Consider the following 20,472-nt stretch of genomic DNA (forward strand, 5'->3'; position numbering starts at 1 on the left):
CCAGGAAAAAAAGTCTGCAACTAAGATATCTGAAAGGAAAAGAACCAGTTGGGCCCAAGTAAAGAGTGAGAAGAAAATATAATAGGGAGGGAGGGTGGAGGAGTTTTGGGCCCCAAAATTTAAAGACCCAAGTAATTCAAATGTGTTGAACATCTCATATGACTGTGTAACATCTGTGGACTCCTTGATCAACAAGCAACAAGGACTCAGTTCACCTGTGAGCTACATATTCTCTTCTATTGTATAACAATGCTACACTGGTTTGGAAAATGAGCCATGTCACCCTATTTTGGGTTTTAGGGAAACAACATTATTCCTCCCAATGTTACTACATTACTAAGATGATAAATCACCACCAAACCCTGGATGAGTAACAGATGCTCCTATGCAAGTTTTAGAAGCAACCATAAACTCTAAAAGAACAGCCAAGGGTCCTTCATGAACCAGACTGAAACCATGTTGTGATCTATTCTGATTAAAAGCAAATGCCAATTTAAGGCTCCAGCCACTGAGATTATGTTGTATAATGAAGATGCTTCAGAATGTATGTTCCAAAGGCAAATGTAGAAGGGTGTTACCAGGAAAGAGGAGTTGGCAGCTGTTACGGTCCCATATGGTTTGACAAAAGCAGCTTTCAGTCGACCCATCTGCTCCATTGAAGATGGCCGGATGCCGTTATCCTTCACTACAGTGTCCTTCCCTGCAAGAGTCAAACATGTGAAGAGGCTTAAAGTTCAAGACACCTGCTGTGTTGAAAGTATACAAAGTGGTTACATAGACCAGAAAATAGCCATGGTTTTATGACAGATGGTGAGAGAAGGGAAGAGAAATTCAACCTTCTTCATTTCTGCAATTCATAACTGTTGTGGTTAGCTCTGGACCAGCTCCTGCCCCAAGGAATGTGCAGGTGGATGTGGGGGAGACATCCACATGCCGCAGGCCTGTTTTGCTCCCGATGGAATCTGCCGATGAAGCCTCCTCTGACCAAGGCAGCATGAGTGACAGGGAAGAGTTTGACAGAAAGCCCAGGAAGAGATCAATCATCATCTGTATCATCTTTGGATTCTGAACAAGAATTAATGACACATCCACACATGCGTAGAGTGATGCATAGGAGACAACAACTAAAGGATTATTACAAGAGAAAATGAGGCCACCTGTGGTTGGGTGGGGCTCCAGTAATTAGGGCTGCTGCTATAAATAGCAGCGTGTGGGTTTAGCCTTTGTGAAAGAGTAGTTCTTCAGGAATCGTGTGTTGCTGTTTTCTGGACTTTGTTTATTGATTTTTCACGCCTTTGAAACCACAGCAGAGCAACATGTGTGTATCTCACTTCGTGTGTGTGTCTCACTTCCTTGGAAGAAGAAGGGGTGTGAAGTTTCTTCACAGCTGCTAACTAAGTACTTAATGACTGCTTAAGGGAAATTGTACAGACTACCCGGTTACCCGGTTGTTTTGGGACGAGTGCTCTTTGCAATACAAAAAGAGTGCTTAGTTTATTTTGAATTTTGTGATAAAGAACATTGTTTTGAATTTTCAAACGTTGTGTGTCTGCAATTTGTACCCTTGAATTTTCGGGAGGCTCCTACCAGAGAGCCTGGCAGAACAATAACTAGGGCCCCTGCTGCTCATACTACTAAACACATCCATTTTTTCCCCATATTCTCTTCCAATGGCTCATTCATTCTCATATTGTTTACTTTCTCTTCTCCTCTACCTTCAAGATTTCCTAAGATCGTTTCTTACTTTGCCTCTCTCTAAGACAGTGATGGCAAATCCTTTTCAGCTCAGGTACCAAAAGGATGCATGTGCATGCGATAGCGCGCACATGCATGCCCATGACCATAATGCGCATGTGCACAACCACCACCCCCTACAACCCTGCCACACAGGACCCACTGAAGCCTCCTGATGTCTAGTACAGTGTTTCCCAACCTTGGCAACTTGAAGATATTTGGACTTCAACTCCCAGAATTCCCCAGCCAGCGAATGCTGGCTGGGGAATTCTGGGAGTTGAAGTCCAGATATCTTCAAGTTGCCAAGGTTGGGAAACACTGGTCTAGTAGACCAGTGATTTTCAACCTTTTTTGAGCCACGGGACATTTTTTACATTTACAAAACCCTGGGGCACACCACCAACCAAAATGACACTCTAACGCAGTACATATTATACATATAGTTATTAATATAGTTTCTAAATGTATTTATACTCACTTAGTGTGAAACCTGGGCCTGTTTCAATGAACACAAAAGGGAGATCCTGGCAGGAATGGTAGTTTGGGGACCCATGTTTAATTTCCTCACGGCACACTAGTGTGCCACGGCACACTGGTTGAAAAACACTGTAGTAGACCTATTGGGCTATTTTTTGCACTCCCCAGGCTTCAGGAAAGCCTCTTGAAGCCTGGGGATGGTGAAAAATGGGCCAATGGGCCAATGGGAAGTTTGAAAACAAAAGGAAGTGGAACTGCCTTACTATTTATTTTCAGATAGTTGCAACCAGGTCTCGCACCACTCAGCCCATTTCTTCTGCAGCCGGGAAGGCTTTCCCGAGGGCCTCTGTAGTTGATAACAGAGCTCCGGATCGATCTGGAGCTCTGTTATCGGCTACACAGGCCTTCAGTAAAGCCTTCCCAGCTGAAGAAGAAATGGGACGAGGTGTGCGAGGCCTGGCTGCAACTGTCCAAAGCCGAAGAAGTTCCTGAAGATCTCTGACAGCGAAAAGGAGGCTGGGAGTGAACCACACAAGTGAATTTCCGGTTGGCCCATGGGGAGAGCGAAAACGGCCAAAAACAAGGCTGAAAATTAATTGGCCGGCGCGCACATGTGCACTGAAGCTGACATAGGACAATGCCTTGCATGCCCTCAGATATGGCTCAATGTGCCACCTGTGGCAGCATGCCATAGATTGGCCATCACTGCTCTAGGAAACCCTTCCCAACTAAGTAGTCTTCACACCTACTAGATTTCAACATCCATAATCCTTAACCAGCACAGCCCATGGCTGGGTCTTGTGGCAATTCAAGTCTAACACTTTTGCAGTTAGACTAGGGAAGGCTTCCTTAAGATGATTCAGAAATATCACAACCAGAGGCTCTTAAGAATAAAGCAGCTCATCCAGTGGTAAGATTTATGGTCAAAGTCATGCAATTGGCTGAGGACTTTGAGTCAGCCAGACAATTATAGCTGGTGGTGGTATCATTAATATCCGTTCCTGTAGTATATTACATTATGGGTATAATCCATAATCATTTTGAAGGATGACAATCTATCTTAGGAAAAATAAATCTATATTATTTTTAAAAGACAGAAAAAGAAGGCTGGTTGTGCTTGTTACAATATACCACTAGGAAGGACTTTGGCCAAAATATGCTTGTGAACATGAAGGAGTTCTGGATATTCGAGGCCTTACTACTGACTTACTATTAGCATTTTCATGGGAGTCATTCGGTCAACATTTTGATCATAGATAATGGATATCTGGTTTTTAAATTTGTTATTAAATCTGATGAAGCTACACATTTCTTAACAAAAATTTGCTATAATCTAAACACAAAATGCACTTTGCTACTTCTAAATACGTATTTTTAAGGAGAATACTTAAAATTATCCCAAATAAAATAGGGTTATCAACAAAAGTTTTTACTTTCCTTGTTTGCTATATGGATGTGGCTGAACATATGCCAGAATTAGGCATAATTAAGGCCTATGTTTCAATTTTAACTCAATCACTGAAGAAATCTATGAACTAGGAAGAGTGGAAGAATAAGGCAGAAGGGGAGAAAAAAACTAATTATTTGTAAAAACAAGTATTGGTCTCCTCTCTCTTATCTTTAAGAGCTCTCTTTCTTTATTCAGCATCTAAACTGGAAGCCATTCCAGGAGAAAATTATTTCCCTCCCTTCTATATCCCTCTGAAATGCGGAACCATTTCCACAGATTCCTCTAAACCAGTGTTTCTCAGCCTTTCTAATGATGCGACCCCTTAATGCAGTTCCTCATGTTGTGGTGACCCCCAACCATAAGTCTAGCACCAATTCTCCCAACAGAGCTTTAAGCCGATTAAATAACTTTGATGAAAATAAATTGGAGAAGCTGATGGCACGATGGAATAAGGTGAAAAATTATATCTTAAGTAGAATTTATGACGACAATGTGAAAAATAAATTCCAATCACTTTTTGTATGTAAAGAAATGTAAACCGGAGCTAAGGAAGAAATTGAAACTTATTGTAAATAATTTAACCCCCTAAATGGCGGTGGGGTTTATTGGTGTTGGGCACTTTTTCTTTAAGTATTTTTTTGTTTGTTGTAATAAAATTTAATTAAAAAATATATTTTTAAAAAACAAAAAACAGAGCTTTAAGCCGACAGGAAGGTCAGAGGGACACCCCCATTGTAAACGCCTGATTGGTCGGATTGTAAAAATATATCCCAAAGCGCCAGAATAGAAGGTTTAGTCCCTAACACCAGGGGAAATTTGTCTTTTCTTATGGTCTTGTTTGACCCTGTTTGAGAACCACTGCTCTAAACAGATATTTTACCTGGCACTTTGAATGCTACCACATCTGTGAGAAGGGAGTCATCTTGTGCTTTCTTGGCCAGAGTGTGTGAACGGAGAGCATATTCATCTTGCTCCAAACGTGATATAGCAAATGCAGCTGCCAGGCGATCTGCTGAATGACCCATGGACTCATTTGTGGAAAATTCGGCCACTGCAGGGAGCTAGAATTATTAAGAAAATTGCATGTGAAGTTCAATTTCTCTCAATTCAGTGCAGACACCTCTATAATCTTACCCACAGGGTATAGCAATGTAAAATATGTATTGTAACACTGGCAATGCTTTACCTACAAACTTGGCCATGATTTATTTATTTATTTATTTATTTATTTATTTATTTATTTATTTATTTATTTATTTATTTACTTACTTACTTACTTACTTACTTACTTACTTACTTACTTACTTACTTACTTACTTACTTACTTACTTACTTACTTACTTATTGGATTTGTATGCCGCCCCTCTCCAGAGACTCGGGGCGGCTAACAGCGACAATAAAACAGTGTACAATTGTTTCCTCCCTGAACCTACTTTCAACATTGGAATTCCATACATCAACCTCAGCCTCATATTAATCTATTATGTAATGAGTTTCTCAAGCCTGAGAAAAAGATTGACAGCTTGCAAAGAATTAAAAGAAAGCCCACACATTTTTTTTCTTTACTAGATAGCCAACTCTCCAGTATGTTAACAGATCAATAAAGTTAGAACTAAATTAAATGCTAAACAAAATATAGCACATCTCCAAGGTTTTTTTGTAACAAATCTCTTTCCCCTTCCAATAAATCTGGTTTAAAAGCCTATGTAATAATCTTGGGGAAGATTTGTGAACAACTGCTAAGGGCTTGATATGATACAACTTTTCTAGCCTGCATTATTCTACTCTCTTCAGAATTCTCATGCTGTCTGACATGATACTGACTGTTAGTACAGTGTACATGTGTGTTAGGGATTGCCATTATAAGCTGCATATTGTAAACTGTACCAAACTTGTACTTAAAGGGTTAATGTACACTCAAAGAGTTAACATTTACTTGAAGAGTTAATGTTCAAGGCTATTTCGTCATTGAAGCTATAAAAACTCATGATTCTGCCCAGTCACTTCCTTGTTACTTTACTTTTGCCTGGGTCTAAGCTCTGTGCTTGTATAAGCTTCGTGCTTTATCTGTATTGTATAAGCTTCGTGCTTTATCTGTATTGTATAAGCTTCGTGCTTTATCTATATTATTATATTTTAGCTTCGTGCTTGTTATCTATATTCTGTTTTGCTATATTGTAATTGCTCAGTGCGTATTGTTCTGTATTTGCTACGTGCATATATTTTTTTAAAATTTTATTTAACATACAAACATTTAAACATCATACAAAATGACATTAAACATTTACGATTTATATATATACAAAATTTATCTTTTACAATTCTATTTGCTATACCTTTTTCTTAATTTCCACCCATTTTGTTGGTTTTGTATCTTGTATGTTAATTTGCTAAATTTGGCGCAGTCTAATATTTTTTTAATCACCATTTCTACGTGCATATTTTGGATTGTTTATATTTTGTTTATATGTAAACAATAATTATTTAACTAAGTCTGTGTCTTGGCTTTATCACACATCCACGCTCTATTAAAATTCTCTGCTCGGTATTGTCGAAGGTTTCATAGCATAGCTAACCGAGACAAGCCAACACTGACTACTCGAACCCTTAACTATTTTTTAAAATAAATTGCTTTCTGTATTGAAGTTAATGGAAATTGAAGATGTGGTACCCAGGGAACAGACAGAGTCAGCAACCATTTTTGGCCACAATGTGTATCTAGCTCATTATTCTCTTAATCTTTGCTCATTTTCTGAATTGGTTCCTCAGGCAGGGAGGGAAATGAAATCTATTTCCTGCCTTACCTCCGGTGCAAAATAATCAGGACGAATTCTGGAGATCAGGGATAACCTCTGGCCCAATCCTTTTGCTCTTGAAAATCCTAACAAAATCTTCCTCATCTTCCGACTATGTCTGATAGGAACATCGGACATCAATTCAACACCACCAGCAATTACCACATCCATCTGGCCAGATGCGATGAGGCTGTATGCTATAAAAATCAGAAGGCACATGTTGAAGACTGATCAGTTTCCTGACTGAAAAAACTCCCTTCAATTACTTTTTTATGCTCTTCAGAATTGGCCATTTTTTACCCTTGTACTTCATACACATCATGGAACTTTTCAAGCAGAAAATAAGGGACAATTGATAAAGTCACATTAGAGTTAAGAATTCAACAGTTAACAATTATTTCCTAAAGTATTTTTTTAAGTCACTAAAAGTTCAACTTTATAAATCCAATTGGGTTACCAATTTATATGACTCCAAGTACACGTTTACACTTTTAAACCTTGGTTTCTTAGTGTGCTTTGTGTATTTGTATACTATCTTTTGCCTATCTACCAAATTTAAATATTTATCCAGTTTATAAAGGGACTGGGTAAAATCTGTTATACATCTTATAAGAATTAGGCATGTGAAAATTAAAATGTAAATCAAGTTGTAAGAATGAAATTTTCTGAAGCAATTTACATTATTTTATTCTGGACCACAACTTCCCTATAAGTACTTTCTTAGCATTTTAAAACTAGAAATAGATTTGAATGTCTTCCCCCCCCCTCCCCAAGATATAGCCTCTATTGAATAAGATACATGATTATCAGCTGCCACATAGCATATCACTGAGAAATTTCAGGTATCGTACTTTACTCTTTGTCCTCCTGATATAATTTGGTACAAAATTCAACCCTGATAAGATGGAGTGGCTGTGGGTTTTGCCTCCCAAGGAGAATTCCATCTGTCCGTCCATCACCCTGGGGGGGGGGGAATTACTGACCCCCTCAGAGAGGGTCCCCAACTGGGCCGTCCTCTTTCAAAGGTAGCCCGATGTAGAGAGCGTTACAGTAGTCGAGCTTCAAAGTGATGAGGGCATGAGTGACTGTGAGCAGTGACTCCCGGTCCAAATAGGGCCGCAACTGGTGCACCAGGCGAACCTGGGCAAACGCCCCCCTCGTCACAGCTAACATTAGAGAACCATCTTTAAGCTGTGGCAAGGGGGGCGTTTGCCCAGGTTCGCCTGGTGCACCAGTTGCGGCCCTATTTGGACCGGGAGTCACTGCTCACAGTCACTCATGCCCTCATCACTTTGAAGCTCGACTACTGTAACGCTCTCTACATGGGGCTACCTTTGAAAAGTGTTCAGAAACTTCAGATCGTGCAGAATGCAGTTGTGAGAACAATCATGGGCTTCCCCAGGTATGCCCATGTCACATCAACACTCCGCAGTCTGCATTGGTTGCCGATCAGTTTCCGGTCACAATTCAAAGTGTTGGTTATGACCTATATGGCATCGGACTAGGATATCTCCGGGACCGCCTTCTGCCGCACGAATCCCGGCGACTGGTTAGGTCCCACAGAGTTGGCCTTCTCCGGGTTCCATTGACAAAACAATGTCGTCTGGCGGGGCCTAGGGGAAGAACCTTCTCTGTGGCGGCCCCGACCCTCTGGAATCAACTCCCCCCGGAGATTAGGATTGCCCCCACCCTCCTTGTCTTTCACAAACTCCTTAAAACCCACCTCTGATTCCCCCGGGCCGTTTCCGTTTTATGTATGGTTTGTCTGAGATGTATGCCTTTTTTTTTTAATATGAAGGGTTTTAAATTGTTTTTTAATCATTGGATTTGTACTGTTTTGTTGTTATGAGCCGCTCCAAGTCTTCGGACAGGGGCGGCATACAAATCTAATAAATAAATAAATAAATAAAATTCCAGGAATTTGTAACCATAACTAATAATTTATTTTTTATTATAAGACCAAGCAGGTCACTTGCTAATATACCATAAAATATCCAAATTCATCTTTCAGTGCAAATTGGGTGCTCTGGGGTGGAGCTCCAAATTTTGCTACCGGAACTGTGTTCCTGACTGTTCCCGTAGGAGCCCACCACTGTATACATATATTCAGAGATTTTCATGGGTATAGGTAGTGCACCAGCCTGAAGATGATGAGTAGGACCTTATAGAAATGTCGCCAAGATTCTACCAATCATGGGAAACAAGACCACACAAATGATTAAAACAATAAATAAGAACCAAACATTTAAAACTCAGATAAAATTCAGTTAACCAAGATGGAAAGGAAAGTATGAGTGAAGTATGCATGGGGAGAAGGGGTGTGTGTGTTTAACTAATATATTAACCACTTCCAAGTCGCCACTCTCCCATTGGGGTCCTAGGCCAGTTGGCAGAGCCTGGTTCTTAAGCTTTTTCAGAAGGACAGAAGGGTGGGTGCAGATTTCACTGGGAGCAGAGGGGGGGGGGATGTTCCAGAGGGTGGGTGTCATGGCAGAAAAGGTTCTTTTCCTGGATCCCGCCAGCTGAAATTCCTTGACTGACAGGGCCCACATGCATCTTCTGCTGGCATAGATGGGGCAGGTTAATCTCATCAGCATGAGCCAGTTCCTCAAATAATCTACAGCCATGGCATGAATCTAGACCCATGTAATTTTTAGGTGATAACCAACACCTTGAATTGGACCTGGAGGCAAACTGGCAACCAGTGCAGCTCACAAAACAGTGATGTAACATGGGCTGCCCTAGGAGCCTCAATAACTGCTCATCCAACTGGTTCTACCCCAGCTGAAACTTCCAGAGACTCTTGAAGGGCAGCCAAATGTAGAGCATGTTGCAACAGTCCAATATTAAGAGGTAATGCATTCTACTGGAGAAATACAATTTCCTGCGTGTTCACAGCCTATTTATATAATGGTCCTTACTTAAGCAAGCAGGATAACATACCAGTTGTCATTGCTTGATTGGAAGATATGCAAGCCATGGTGACAGTGTGAGCAGGAGTTTTGTTGGAGAAGCCAGCTCCCAGGGCAGCCTACACAAAAGTCAGAAAGGAAAACACAATATTGAGAGATGTCTAATTTCTACAGTTCTTATGATAGATTGCAGCCTGTAGTTTCCAGCGTAGCAGGTTTTACAAGACTCTTGCAGAGAAACTCAGATTGAGAGATTTTATCTTATTGGTGTATTTAATGACTGGGTAAATATAGCAATAGCACTTAGACTTATATACCGCTTCATAGTGCTTTACGGCCCCCTCTAAGTGGTTTTCAGAGTCAGCATATTGCCCCCAATAAGCTGGGTCTTCATTTTATTGACCGGAAAGCTGAGTCAACCTTGAACCGGTCAGGATCGAACTTCTGGCTGTGGACAGAATTAGCCTGAAATACTGCATTCTAACTACTGCACTACCACGGCTCCTGTAGAAGCCTTTTGCTCATCAAACATTTTATAGTCAATAATTAATTCAATAAGGTTTGCTTCAGTTTAACCAATATTAACAAATATTTTTTTTATTTGATCGATATTAAAGAACATTTTAAAAGGATATAACCGGAACCTCTGCTTGTCAATTATAATCATTCTTTGTATTTGTTATTTTCAGTTTATTGAAAACAGAATGGTTTATTCACATCTCATACTAAGTCAGGGGTCCCCAAACTCAGCAACTTTAGGACTTGTGGACTTCAGCTCCCAGAATTCTCCAGCTAACTATGCTATGCTGGCTGGGGAATTCTGGGAGTTGAAGTCCACAAGTCTTAAAGTTGCCAAGTCTGAAGACCTCTGTACTAGTCTACGGAGAGGGGCGGCATAAAAATTTAATAAATAAATAACGAAATAAATAAATCATAATTTGTGATTTTGGCTTAGCCTATTTGGCGAACCGAGTTAATTTACTCAAACCAGGATTAAACGAAAAATGGCATATAAAATGTGTGAATCCTGATATTTCCATATATGGTGGACTTGCTCTGAAGCCAAGAATTATTGGAATAAAGTAGAGAAATGGTTAAAGGAAATAATGATTGAGAAGATTAGAAAGACTCCAGAATTCTTCCTACTAGGTATCTCAAATATGAAATATAAAAAAGAAATATATTATTTAATAATCCACATTTTAGTTGCGGCAAGGATCATATTTGCGCAGAAATGGAAAGAAAAGGAAATACCAAAAGATGAAGAAGTATTTTAAAAAAATCATGGAATGTGCAGAATTAGACATGATGACAAGACGCTTGAACAATCAAGCAGAAACAGAATTTTATAAAATATGGGATAAAGTGTACAAATGGTGGAATTTTAAAAAATAGTTTTAAAAATTATATAAGAATTTATAATCACTTGAATTTATGAAGTTGAATATATACAGTATATAGTAGAGTATTAAGAAATTAAAAGGATAAGGTTTTTTCTTTTTTAAAACTAAATAAGTGATTTTAAGTATTAAAAAATATTGTTATAATAGATATAAAGTAATAGATTAAAAATAGTATGATGAATATAATATTTTTTTAATATTAATAATATTAAATTTTGTTTTTATTATTTGTTTAATTAATTGATTTTAATTAGTTTAATTACACCATCAAAATGATACTTTATAGATAGGAGAATTTATTTGCATTAAGCAAATTATAACATTATAAGTAAAAAAACACACACTGTATTCCTGTATTGATCTTTACTATAGTTAGACTTTTTTTTGGTACTAGTTAGACTTCTAAGATAAGCGGAGCAATGGTAGCTCCTTTAAATGTTAAATGTTGTTTGTCTTGTGTGTTTAAAGAAAGTTAATAGAAATATTTAAAAAAAATAAAATGTGTGAATCCAGATCACTAAACGTAACAAACTCAGCCTACACCAACCACAGGTAAAGAAATTCATTTATTTGCAACAGCAACATAGTCAATTCCACAAATCAAATAAAAAATTCTTGGCTATCTGCTTGTCTCTGCTTACAAACAGAAGCTCGGGAGGCTTTGGACCTAACTGCAGAGTCACCATATCTAAGAGACCTTTTACACATTTTAACTAGCACAGGAGTAATCCCAGAGTTGCCAGGAAAAATACTGAAAATTAGTCTTCCAATGAAACCACTGGGACTTGCAGGCAGTGAATATTTTCCTATTGATATATTTCTGGCTCAATAACACCAGAGAAAAGGCTTCCCCAGGTCCCGTTGCCTAACTGTACAGTGGACCAAAATGCCAAGGTAATTTTTATCTGGAAAATGTAACCTGAATCTTATTTTACCCACCCACGAAATGAAGTTCTCTCAGAGACATTTTACTTATGCTGGGAACTATGAAGAGAGAACGTATCACAAATGCCTCTCTGCTTTCAGTTAAAAGGGGAATGGAAAATATGCCATGGTATAGCAAAGAAAGATAGCTCAGCCAAGGGAGCAGGACTTCAAATGGCCAGAGTCAGTATGAAAACTTTTAAAAGCAGGGGATAGAACAATATTCAGAGGTAGAATATTCTAGAAGGACTAGTGCAATGCTCCAATTTAATCAATCTTGGTTTCTATGATTCAGCAGTAATACACCTAGACAAGGTATCCTTGGTTACACAATACCACACAACATTGCTTCACTGACCCAAAGCCAACTGGGGTAAAGTTCAGCATGAACATTAAAATGGAAGATACTTGCTCAGGCGGAGAATCAAAGGAGCAAAAACTATTCTTTCTTTCTTTCTTTCTTTCTTTCTTTCTTTCTTTCTTTTGTTAGTTATTTAGTTATTTAGTTAGTTAGTTAGTCCAATACACAATGAGAGTTTTAGTGGGTATATATATATATATTTGTTTTCGTAGATTTTCACAGGGCAAAATCCGAACTCGGAACAATCTACATATATATATATATATGGGTATGGCTAGCTGATGAGGCCAAAATAAGGCCGAAATAGATCTATCCTAGTCTTCCTTAATTTTCAAATTCAGCAAAAAAACATGTGACACACACACACACACACACACACACACACATATATATATACACATGCATAGTAAAATACATGATGAAGGTTATAGAGGAGATACTCATAGTAAAATATATCTAAGAAAGAATAGAAAAGAAGATATAATAATAGAACATATCAATGAAAGAATAGAAGAAGAGATATAGGAATAGAAGAAAGGTACAGGAGATATAGGAGAGAAATAGGACAGGGGACGGAAGGCAGATGAAGCAATACAGGGGGGAAATGCAAGCAGTAACCAGTTACTGTGACGTCTAACTGCTAAATATGGCAACTTTGAGGTTTTTAATATTATAACTTCATGCAGGTGCCTGCTTAATTTTTGAAAGGCAAACCATGAATGGACTCTTGCAATTGTCAGAAAGGGGAGATGGTTTGACATGTTTAAGGTTTATGAGCAGAACAAATAATAACTATAGGCTAAAGGGCAAGTCCAGCATTCAAAGCAGCAAAAGCCGTCAGCAGAACTAAGTAAGAGCAAACTGAAAAAAGAAAAGGTTGATATCTGTGAGAGTTCATGTATAAGAAATTACTTAAACCTAAAGAATTGGATTTAGTCCTTTTCAGGTATCAAGTTAATTAATCAACAACCCTTACATTATTAACTTCATTGGACTTGGGCAGTTTCTTTGGGTTCTCCGTGGATTTTGCATATAGGATTTGCAGACAAACAAATATGTTTTCAGTCAGGTTTTTTGGGATGATGGTGGTTGGGGGATGTCTTTGAATTAGTGATGACTCCTGGCAAATGCCTGGACTAATCCTTACAATTTTTGTGGCCGGATTTTTGGGAACTGATTTTCTCCTTCCTACAGCTAAGTGATATTTAGAAAGTAAATCTGATATAAAATTCAGTTTTATTTGGAAACCATTAAAGGCTATGTTTTTAAATATGGAAATGCACCATATCCAAAATTATGGTTTCTAACATAATATATAATCTCCATATCATTTATACAGTCTTGATATACATACATATATAAATCATCTGTAGGTTTTTTTTCTATCTCTCTTTTTTAGTTTGACAGTGTTTAGCTAGAGACGTAAAAGAGGTTTTGATTACAAAATGGATATGAAATATTTTATTATTACAAGTTTTAAATAAGATACCTATAGAGCATATTTGTGATACATTTTACATTTTATCCAGCCTTCTTTTATTATTTATATTTATCTTTATTATCTATTTTTACAATCTTTTAAATGTGTCTTCCTCTAATTTAACAAACTTCGCAGTTTAACAGATAACCCTTTCAGCACCTTATCCTAGGACACATATACAGTGGTACTTCTACTTAAGAACTAAATTCGTTCCATGACCAGGTTCTTAAATAGAAAAGTTTGTAAGTAGAAGCAATTTTCCCCATAGGAATCAATGTAAAAGCAAATAATGCGTACAAACCCATTAGGAAAAAAATAAAAGCTTGGAATTTGGGTGGGAGGAGGAGGAGGAAGAAGAGGAGGACAGTCGCTGCCGAAGGAAGAAGGTGAGGTGAATCAAAAAAATCCAAAATGTTAAGGCTTAGAAAGAAAAAAAAGAGGGACGCTGAGGCGATGAGTAGGAACACGTGCCTCCCATACACCTGGCACTAGGCTGCCTCCCATACACTGCGCCAGAGAGAAAAACCCAGGCGGGTGAGAGGGGGGAACCTCCCGCTTCTTTGACTGAAAGGCGGCTGCTACTGCTGCTGCTACTACCTGCTTCCTCTTCCTTCCCATGCTGAAGGGCTCCCCTCTCCTCTCCTTCGCTCGCTTTGTAGCCAGCGCCTTTCCTTCACTGTGGTGACTCCTCGGTTTGGTTGAAGCCGAATTGATCTGGCCGGAGTGAATCACCCTCTTTTGTCTTTCCGCATCCAGATGCTCCAGGAAGCAACCTCGCGCCAGGTGTGTGGGAGGCAGCGCGAGGGAGTCACCATAGCGAAGTGGTTTATTCCCTCTCCAAACACCCACAGAAAGGAAAATGCTTCAGTCTTTCTGGACTCCCAAAGCCTCCTTAAGTGCCACCAAAAGGCCCATCTGGCAGCCCAGAAAAGCCCAAGATGGCTGGGATTAAAGGGGGAATGGCAGGAAATTGGCCAGGCCTTCATGCCATTCTCAAATTTCCTGGGAAATTTTTCCAGGCTTGGGTTCTTAAGTAGAAAATGGTTCTTAAGAAGAGGCAAAAAAATCTTGAACACCCAGTTCTTATCTAGAAAGTTCTTAAGTAGAGGCATTCTTAGGTAGAGGTACCAATGTATTTGCTTTCATTAATAAAAGTTTTACTATATTTCGAAATTGCATAAAGAGTTACCTCTCCATTTTTAAATCATAGAAGCCAGATTCCACTCAAAATCAGTTCCTTTCATCTCATCTCCATTCATATGCCCCACTCCACTCCATTCCCTCCATCCCAAGTCTTGTGATTCTTCTATTGTTTAACATACCTCTCTAGCAACATTACTTGTTTTCACTTCTTGGATAACAGAGCCTAACATAATGTAGTCGACAGCTTCCTTAGGCACATCAGTCCGATGTAGCAGGCCTCTGAGGGAACAAATCAGAGAAAGAAGGCACTTCAATGTCAAATCAAGAGTGTTTTTTAAAAAATAACAGAGATGACATAGGGGGTTGAGTACATGCCTTAAGAGGAGAGGCTGAAGGAATTTGATTATTCAGTCTGAAGAAAAGAAAGTTATAGTTTGGCAAGATTCTGTCCTTTACTGCAAGTGGATATTTTAATCATATCTATCCATATTATGAGAGTCACTCTGATGTTGTGCTTAAGGCAGGCTAGAAACCAAGAGATGGTGCATGAAGACAGTTGGATGAGCTTAAGCCAGTCACTCCCTCTGAGCCCTAGGAAGAAGGCAATAAACCACTTCTGCAAAACCTTACCAAGAAAACTGCAGAGACTTATCCAGGCAGTCTCTGAGAATCAGATAACAAATTGGCTCTCCAAACATTTCCAAAACTCCTGCCCCAAATTTTGATACATGTTTATCTAGGTAATCTGCTGAATCTAGATAGTTCTAGTTAGCAGAAATCTTGACATATTAAATTATCTGGTGTACTTTTTAATTCCAGAAATGGTCAAAGAACAGGCAGGTTTCAAATTACTCTTCCCTCACTAAATGCTTCCCAAGAGGTTATCTTGGAAAGAGCCATACTTTGCTACAGCCTGTGCAGTTTAGCTCTCACAGCCCACAGTCCACCTTGCTTTGTAGTTAAGCGAAATAGTAAATGAGTTAAAATGATTCTACATGGCACTGCAACTGTAAATCCTAGATTTCATTATTGGGAAAACAGTCATTTTCATTCTATAAGCTAAGACAAGGTGATTTCTAGGGCAATGCTTTGGATTTGATTGGGGGGAAATGGTTTAGAATGCACGAAAAGGTGAATGCAATAAATTCATGAAATTCATTGGAGAAGTTATCCCTGTTCTAAGGACTCTGTGGCAATAGCCAATAACAGTTCATTCTAAAACTGATGAACTGAAGTTGCTAATATTTTATTAAAACTATGAAACCAGAGAGAAGCTGTATTCCAGCTCTTGGGAAAAGTACTTCTTCCCAATTGAATCCAAAGCATTGCAAATCCTTAGATTTTACAGGACAGGACACAACAAAATTTAGGACATTTCTATCTCAATTTTTTAAAAAAATTCACATGACTTTTACTTAAGATAAAGACAAATCGAAAGAAAAACATAGAAAAGATGAAAGGTGTAAGGTAAGGGGAAAACCCCCAAAAGTTATATAACATATTGATCTTTGAACGTATTGTTAACAGATAATTACAATCTTATAATCTTCCCTCAAATCCCTTTAGCCCCTCACTTAGTCCATATTTCTAAAATCTTCAATCCATAACTCATATTTTTTTCTTCTTTCAGCAAAAGTTCTATATAACATTTCACCTGCAGACTGGGAATTCTAGTCCCACCTTAAGCATAAAAGCGGCTGGATAACTTTAGACCAGTTACACTCACTCAGCCCAACCCACCTCACAGGGTTGTTGTGAGGAAAAGAGGAAGAGGAAGTACTATTAGATATGCTCGCTACCTTGAGTTATTTATAAAACCAATAAAGGTGGGATATAAGTAAGAATGAAAGAATTCAAACTACACTAGGAAGACAACAAGGTGAATTATTCTCATCTACATTTATTGGGAGTAAGAATGGCAGCATTCTACTGATTGCAACAAATGAGTAGTTTGATAAACAAGAAAGAGGAAAAGATACTTCAGGCACAAAAAACAAAGCAGAACAACATCCCTAAACAATTCTCTATGAACGAAACCACAACCAAACTTCCCCACTTCTACTTATTTACTACTTACATCAGTGCTGCCCTGGCCATGTCATGTGGCATTAAATCTGCATACCTGGGGATTAGAATAAAAATAAAAATAATACCTTCTCATTAATTCCTGAAAAATATATGTCTGTTTTACTAACTGCAGTATAAGCTGAAAAAGAAATTGCAATACAGTACTTTTAAATTTGGCTATTTTTCTGTTAACATTATTTCGATCACTTCTTCCCAAAATTGCTCAAGAAGTTTTATAAATTGTTTTTATAAATTTTTATAAAGATAAGATTTAATACTCACGTGGTCCCGGACAGTAAAAATGGAATGCGAACACCATCCACCACTACAATATTCTTCATCCCAGTTTTAGCTAGGGTTTTCTTACTTTTGGCCTGAACTGCAGTAATAATAAATTATTACTAGAAAAACTAGAACAAGAATTATCATAAAGTAATTGAAAAACAAAGTATTTATTTATTGCTGGTTTATAAAAGGACTTAAAATAATTTTACACTAGTATAACAACAAAAAGAGTTTATTTTGAAGTTTGTAAAAAACATCCAAAGATCACAATTTATTCCTTTTATTTAATAATGTTAAAATATTTGTTTGATTTTTCCATCTGTAGTTTTCAATGAAGCATGAACAAACATAAAAACTAGAATCACAGAATTTTAACTTTTAAAAATATATATTTATGTGTGTGATACACATGTGTATGCAATAAGAGTCATACTAGCAGAATATGTTTCCTATAGATTGCAATACTTTCACAAGTTTGGGATTTAATTTATGTGATCTGAGATCTATTTATATCCTAATTTATGAGACAGCATAGGAATATAAGTACAATAAATATATACAGTCAGATTATTCATTTTTTTTCTGTACCTGTTGCAAATAACTGGGATGAGCAGCTGAAAGATCTCAAAGCTGAAATATAAGAAAAGCAAAATATAACATAGGTAAACAGACAATTATGTCATTCAGACATAAAAACAAAGCTAATTTCTCATAAGCTTCTAACTACGGTAATCATGAGCCAAGAGAATCAGAGAGAATGTACTCTGACATTTAGAACACACACAAAATGAATAGTATGATGGGATTATTGTATTTTAATATGATAGTAGCTACATCAGAAAAGAGCAATGAAACTCAGAAAAAGACAATGAACTATTTTAACTAAAACGAATAAAGACTTTATGTAACATGCCACCATATAAGTCCAGTAATGAATCATGCATTGGGTATTTTGATTATCTAAAGGAAAAGAACTTACAGAATTTGGTTGCCCGGGGAATGAGGACAGGAAGACTTTTCATGCCACAAGTCAACAAGGATGCCATTTTGAAGCCTGAAATAGGAAAAAGTTAGCTTGTTCTTCTTCTTGTTGTGTCATATCCATCATCAGATGTTGGTGATCATATTGGCGATCCTAGTTAGCTTGCTAATAGTAAATATTGTGGGCATTGAGCCCAGTTCAAATGTTTAGTCAAAGTAGCCAAGCTCATGGTTCCCCATCTACTTTCCAAAAAACACTGGAAAGTTTTCAAGCAGCAAGGCATAAGCAGAAACCATAATTTTATTTTATTAATAACAGATAATACAAAGTAGATTAAATTACTTATTTTATATTGAAACTTTGCTAACTTTGGTTAACCAAATTTGCAACCTGGTAAGTATAATGCTTGCTATAATGTTTCTATCAAGGTTTTCCTCATGCAAATAGACTTTGAAAAGAACATCATTTCTAATGCTTTGTACTACCTTATCTATTTTCTCTTACATTTTCCAGTTTATATATGTCCAACTCATTTCATTAAATATTACTGTAATATTACAGTTTTGGAGATGAGCTCCAAAAAGGAAAATCAGCAGTGTACCAATCCAGATACTGAACTGGGATAGGAAAGAATCAAGTTTAAATTAAGGTTTAGTTATTTATGTAATTTCATTGAGTGGCTTTCCAATTAAGAGATGCTGTATATATGCAGGATCAATCACATAATGCAGGATCATTCATATACAGTATTATCAATCACATAATATCAAAAGTCAACCACTGAGTCTCTTTTCTGCTATGAACTGCAATTATGATAGGGAAAATCAAAACACCCTATTATATCCAACCTTCGTCACCAGTGTTATATCCCACAAACAGCAAGCCATCTAAGTTCAAGTGTTTACTAGAACCAGCAACACAGGAACAGGCTGAACAACTAGCAAGTAACAGAACACCTTCACCGTGCTCTGACAGCTCTTTTATATGGAGCTGTCAGGCGCAGTAGCCAATAAGAAGCACAAGAGCACCCGCTCTAACCAACAACCAATGAGATGCAATCCCGGCTGTTCTCAGGGACGCCAGGATGCAATATATGGTATTTTAATTATCTTTATTGTTATTACCGTGTAATAATATACAAAGCAAAAATACAAAACCAGTACAGAAAAGTATAACAAAAGTATAAAACAAATTACAAACAAAAGTAAAAGGATAAACAATAAGCTAAAAAAGAGAGAAAGATTTGATATATCAAACATTAAACAATATATGAAAATTTCAAAATTAAAAGAGAATAAACCTCCTTTGTGGTAAAGATTTAGGATATTCGCCTGCTTTAGAAAAGTGTAAATGTTATGCCATAACAGTGCTTCCCAATGGGCAATTTAATTATCTAAATGCATATCTTAAGCATTATACAGCATTGTTAGTACTATGTACATAACTGGTTGAGTTTGGCAACATATAAAACAAACCAACAATGTATGCTTAAATGTATTGAAACACTATTGCTTGAAGAGCTAGTGCTACAGACTGCCATTACAGGGAGCAAGAAGCGTGATTCTCTCTGCTATTTCTATTATGTTCTCTGTGACTGCCATAGTAGAAACTGTGTGTTAAATGCTAGTTTATGTATTTGTAAGCTGAACAAGAGTTATATTTTTGTATATGTATTGACTGATTTAACTGTGTATGACTAGGACTGTTCTTGACCAAGATATTTGCCAAAGTAAATATTTTATATACTTAATGTATCTGGATTGTATTACTAAATCATTGCTCCCATCTCTGGGCTATCAGCTAGAAATCTATCCATCTATCTATCTATTTATGTATCTACCTACCTACCTACCTACATATCTATTTAATTTCTAGGCCACTCTTTTCCTGAAACTCAGGGCGACTTACAACATACTAATACATAACAATGGAAGAAATTGAAATTAAATCAAACATCACTATAAAACCCTTAACTTAAAACATATCATGGACAACCCATCTCCTACAACTCTGTCATACCTCCAACAATCAAACGATAATAGGGGCTGGAGCAAAGTGACCAAGTTCAACAGCCCTACCTCTGCCGGCATAGATGTGTTTTTAAGCTCTTCCAGAAGGCTGGGAGAGTGGGAATAGTACAGATCTCCAGGGGGAGTTGATTCCAGAGGGCAGGGGCAACCACAGAGAAGGCTCTTCCCCTAGGGCCCGCCAGCCAGCATTGTCTGGCTGACGGGACCTGGAGAAGACCGACCCTGTGGGCCCTAACCAGTTGATGGGGTACATGAGGCAAGAGACATTTCTGTAGGTAATCAGTTCCTAAGCCATATAGGGCTTTAAAGGTCAACATCAACACTTTGAATTGCGTTCGGAGACTAGTTGGTAACCAATGCAGCTCACGAAGTGATGGCCAAACATGGGCGTATCTGGGAAGGCCCATGACAGCTGGTGCGGCTGCATTT

The 20,472-nt window shown here is 37.7% G+C and overlaps 1 protein-coding gene across 4 annotated transcripts in view; it reads right to left on the reverse strand.

The window, feature by feature from the left end:
• The window catches only part of HADHB (hydroxyacyl-CoA dehydrogenase trifunctional multienzyme complex subunit beta), a 29,398-nt gene that overhangs the window by 7,708 nt on the left and 1,218 nt on the right, over positions 1-20,472 (reverse strand). For all 4 annotated transcript variants that reach the window (XM_070734926.1, XM_070734927.1, XM_070734923.1 and 1 more), the window contains exons 2-10: positions 18,011-18,085; positions 17,620-17,661; positions 17,029-17,125; positions 16,757-16,801; positions 14,859-14,958; positions 9,400-9,487; positions 6,466-6,653; positions 4,542-4,722; positions 579-700 (exon numbers count right to left, since the gene is read on the reverse strand). In XM_070734926.1, the coding sequence (XP_070591027.1) occupies positions 579-700; positions 4,542-4,722; positions 6,466-6,653; positions 9,400-9,487; positions 14,859-14,958; positions 16,757-16,801; positions 17,029-17,125; positions 17,620-17,661; positions 18,011-18,077 (930 nt within the window). In that variant the 5' untranslated portion in view covers positions 18,078-18,085. The remainder of the gene's footprint in view (positions 1-578; positions 701-4,541; positions 4,723-6,465; positions 6,654-9,399; positions 9,488-14,858; positions 14,959-16,756; positions 16,802-17,028; positions 17,126-17,619; positions 17,662-18,010; positions 18,086-20,472) is intronic.

The sequence above is a fragment of the Erythrolamprus reginae genome, chromosome 1, assembly GCF_031021105.1.
Source record: "Erythrolamprus reginae isolate rEryReg1 chromosome 1, rEryReg1.hap1, whole genome shotgun sequence".
Lineage (NCBI taxonomy): Eukaryota > Metazoa > Chordata > Lepidosauria > Squamata > Dipsadidae > Erythrolamprus > Erythrolamprus reginae.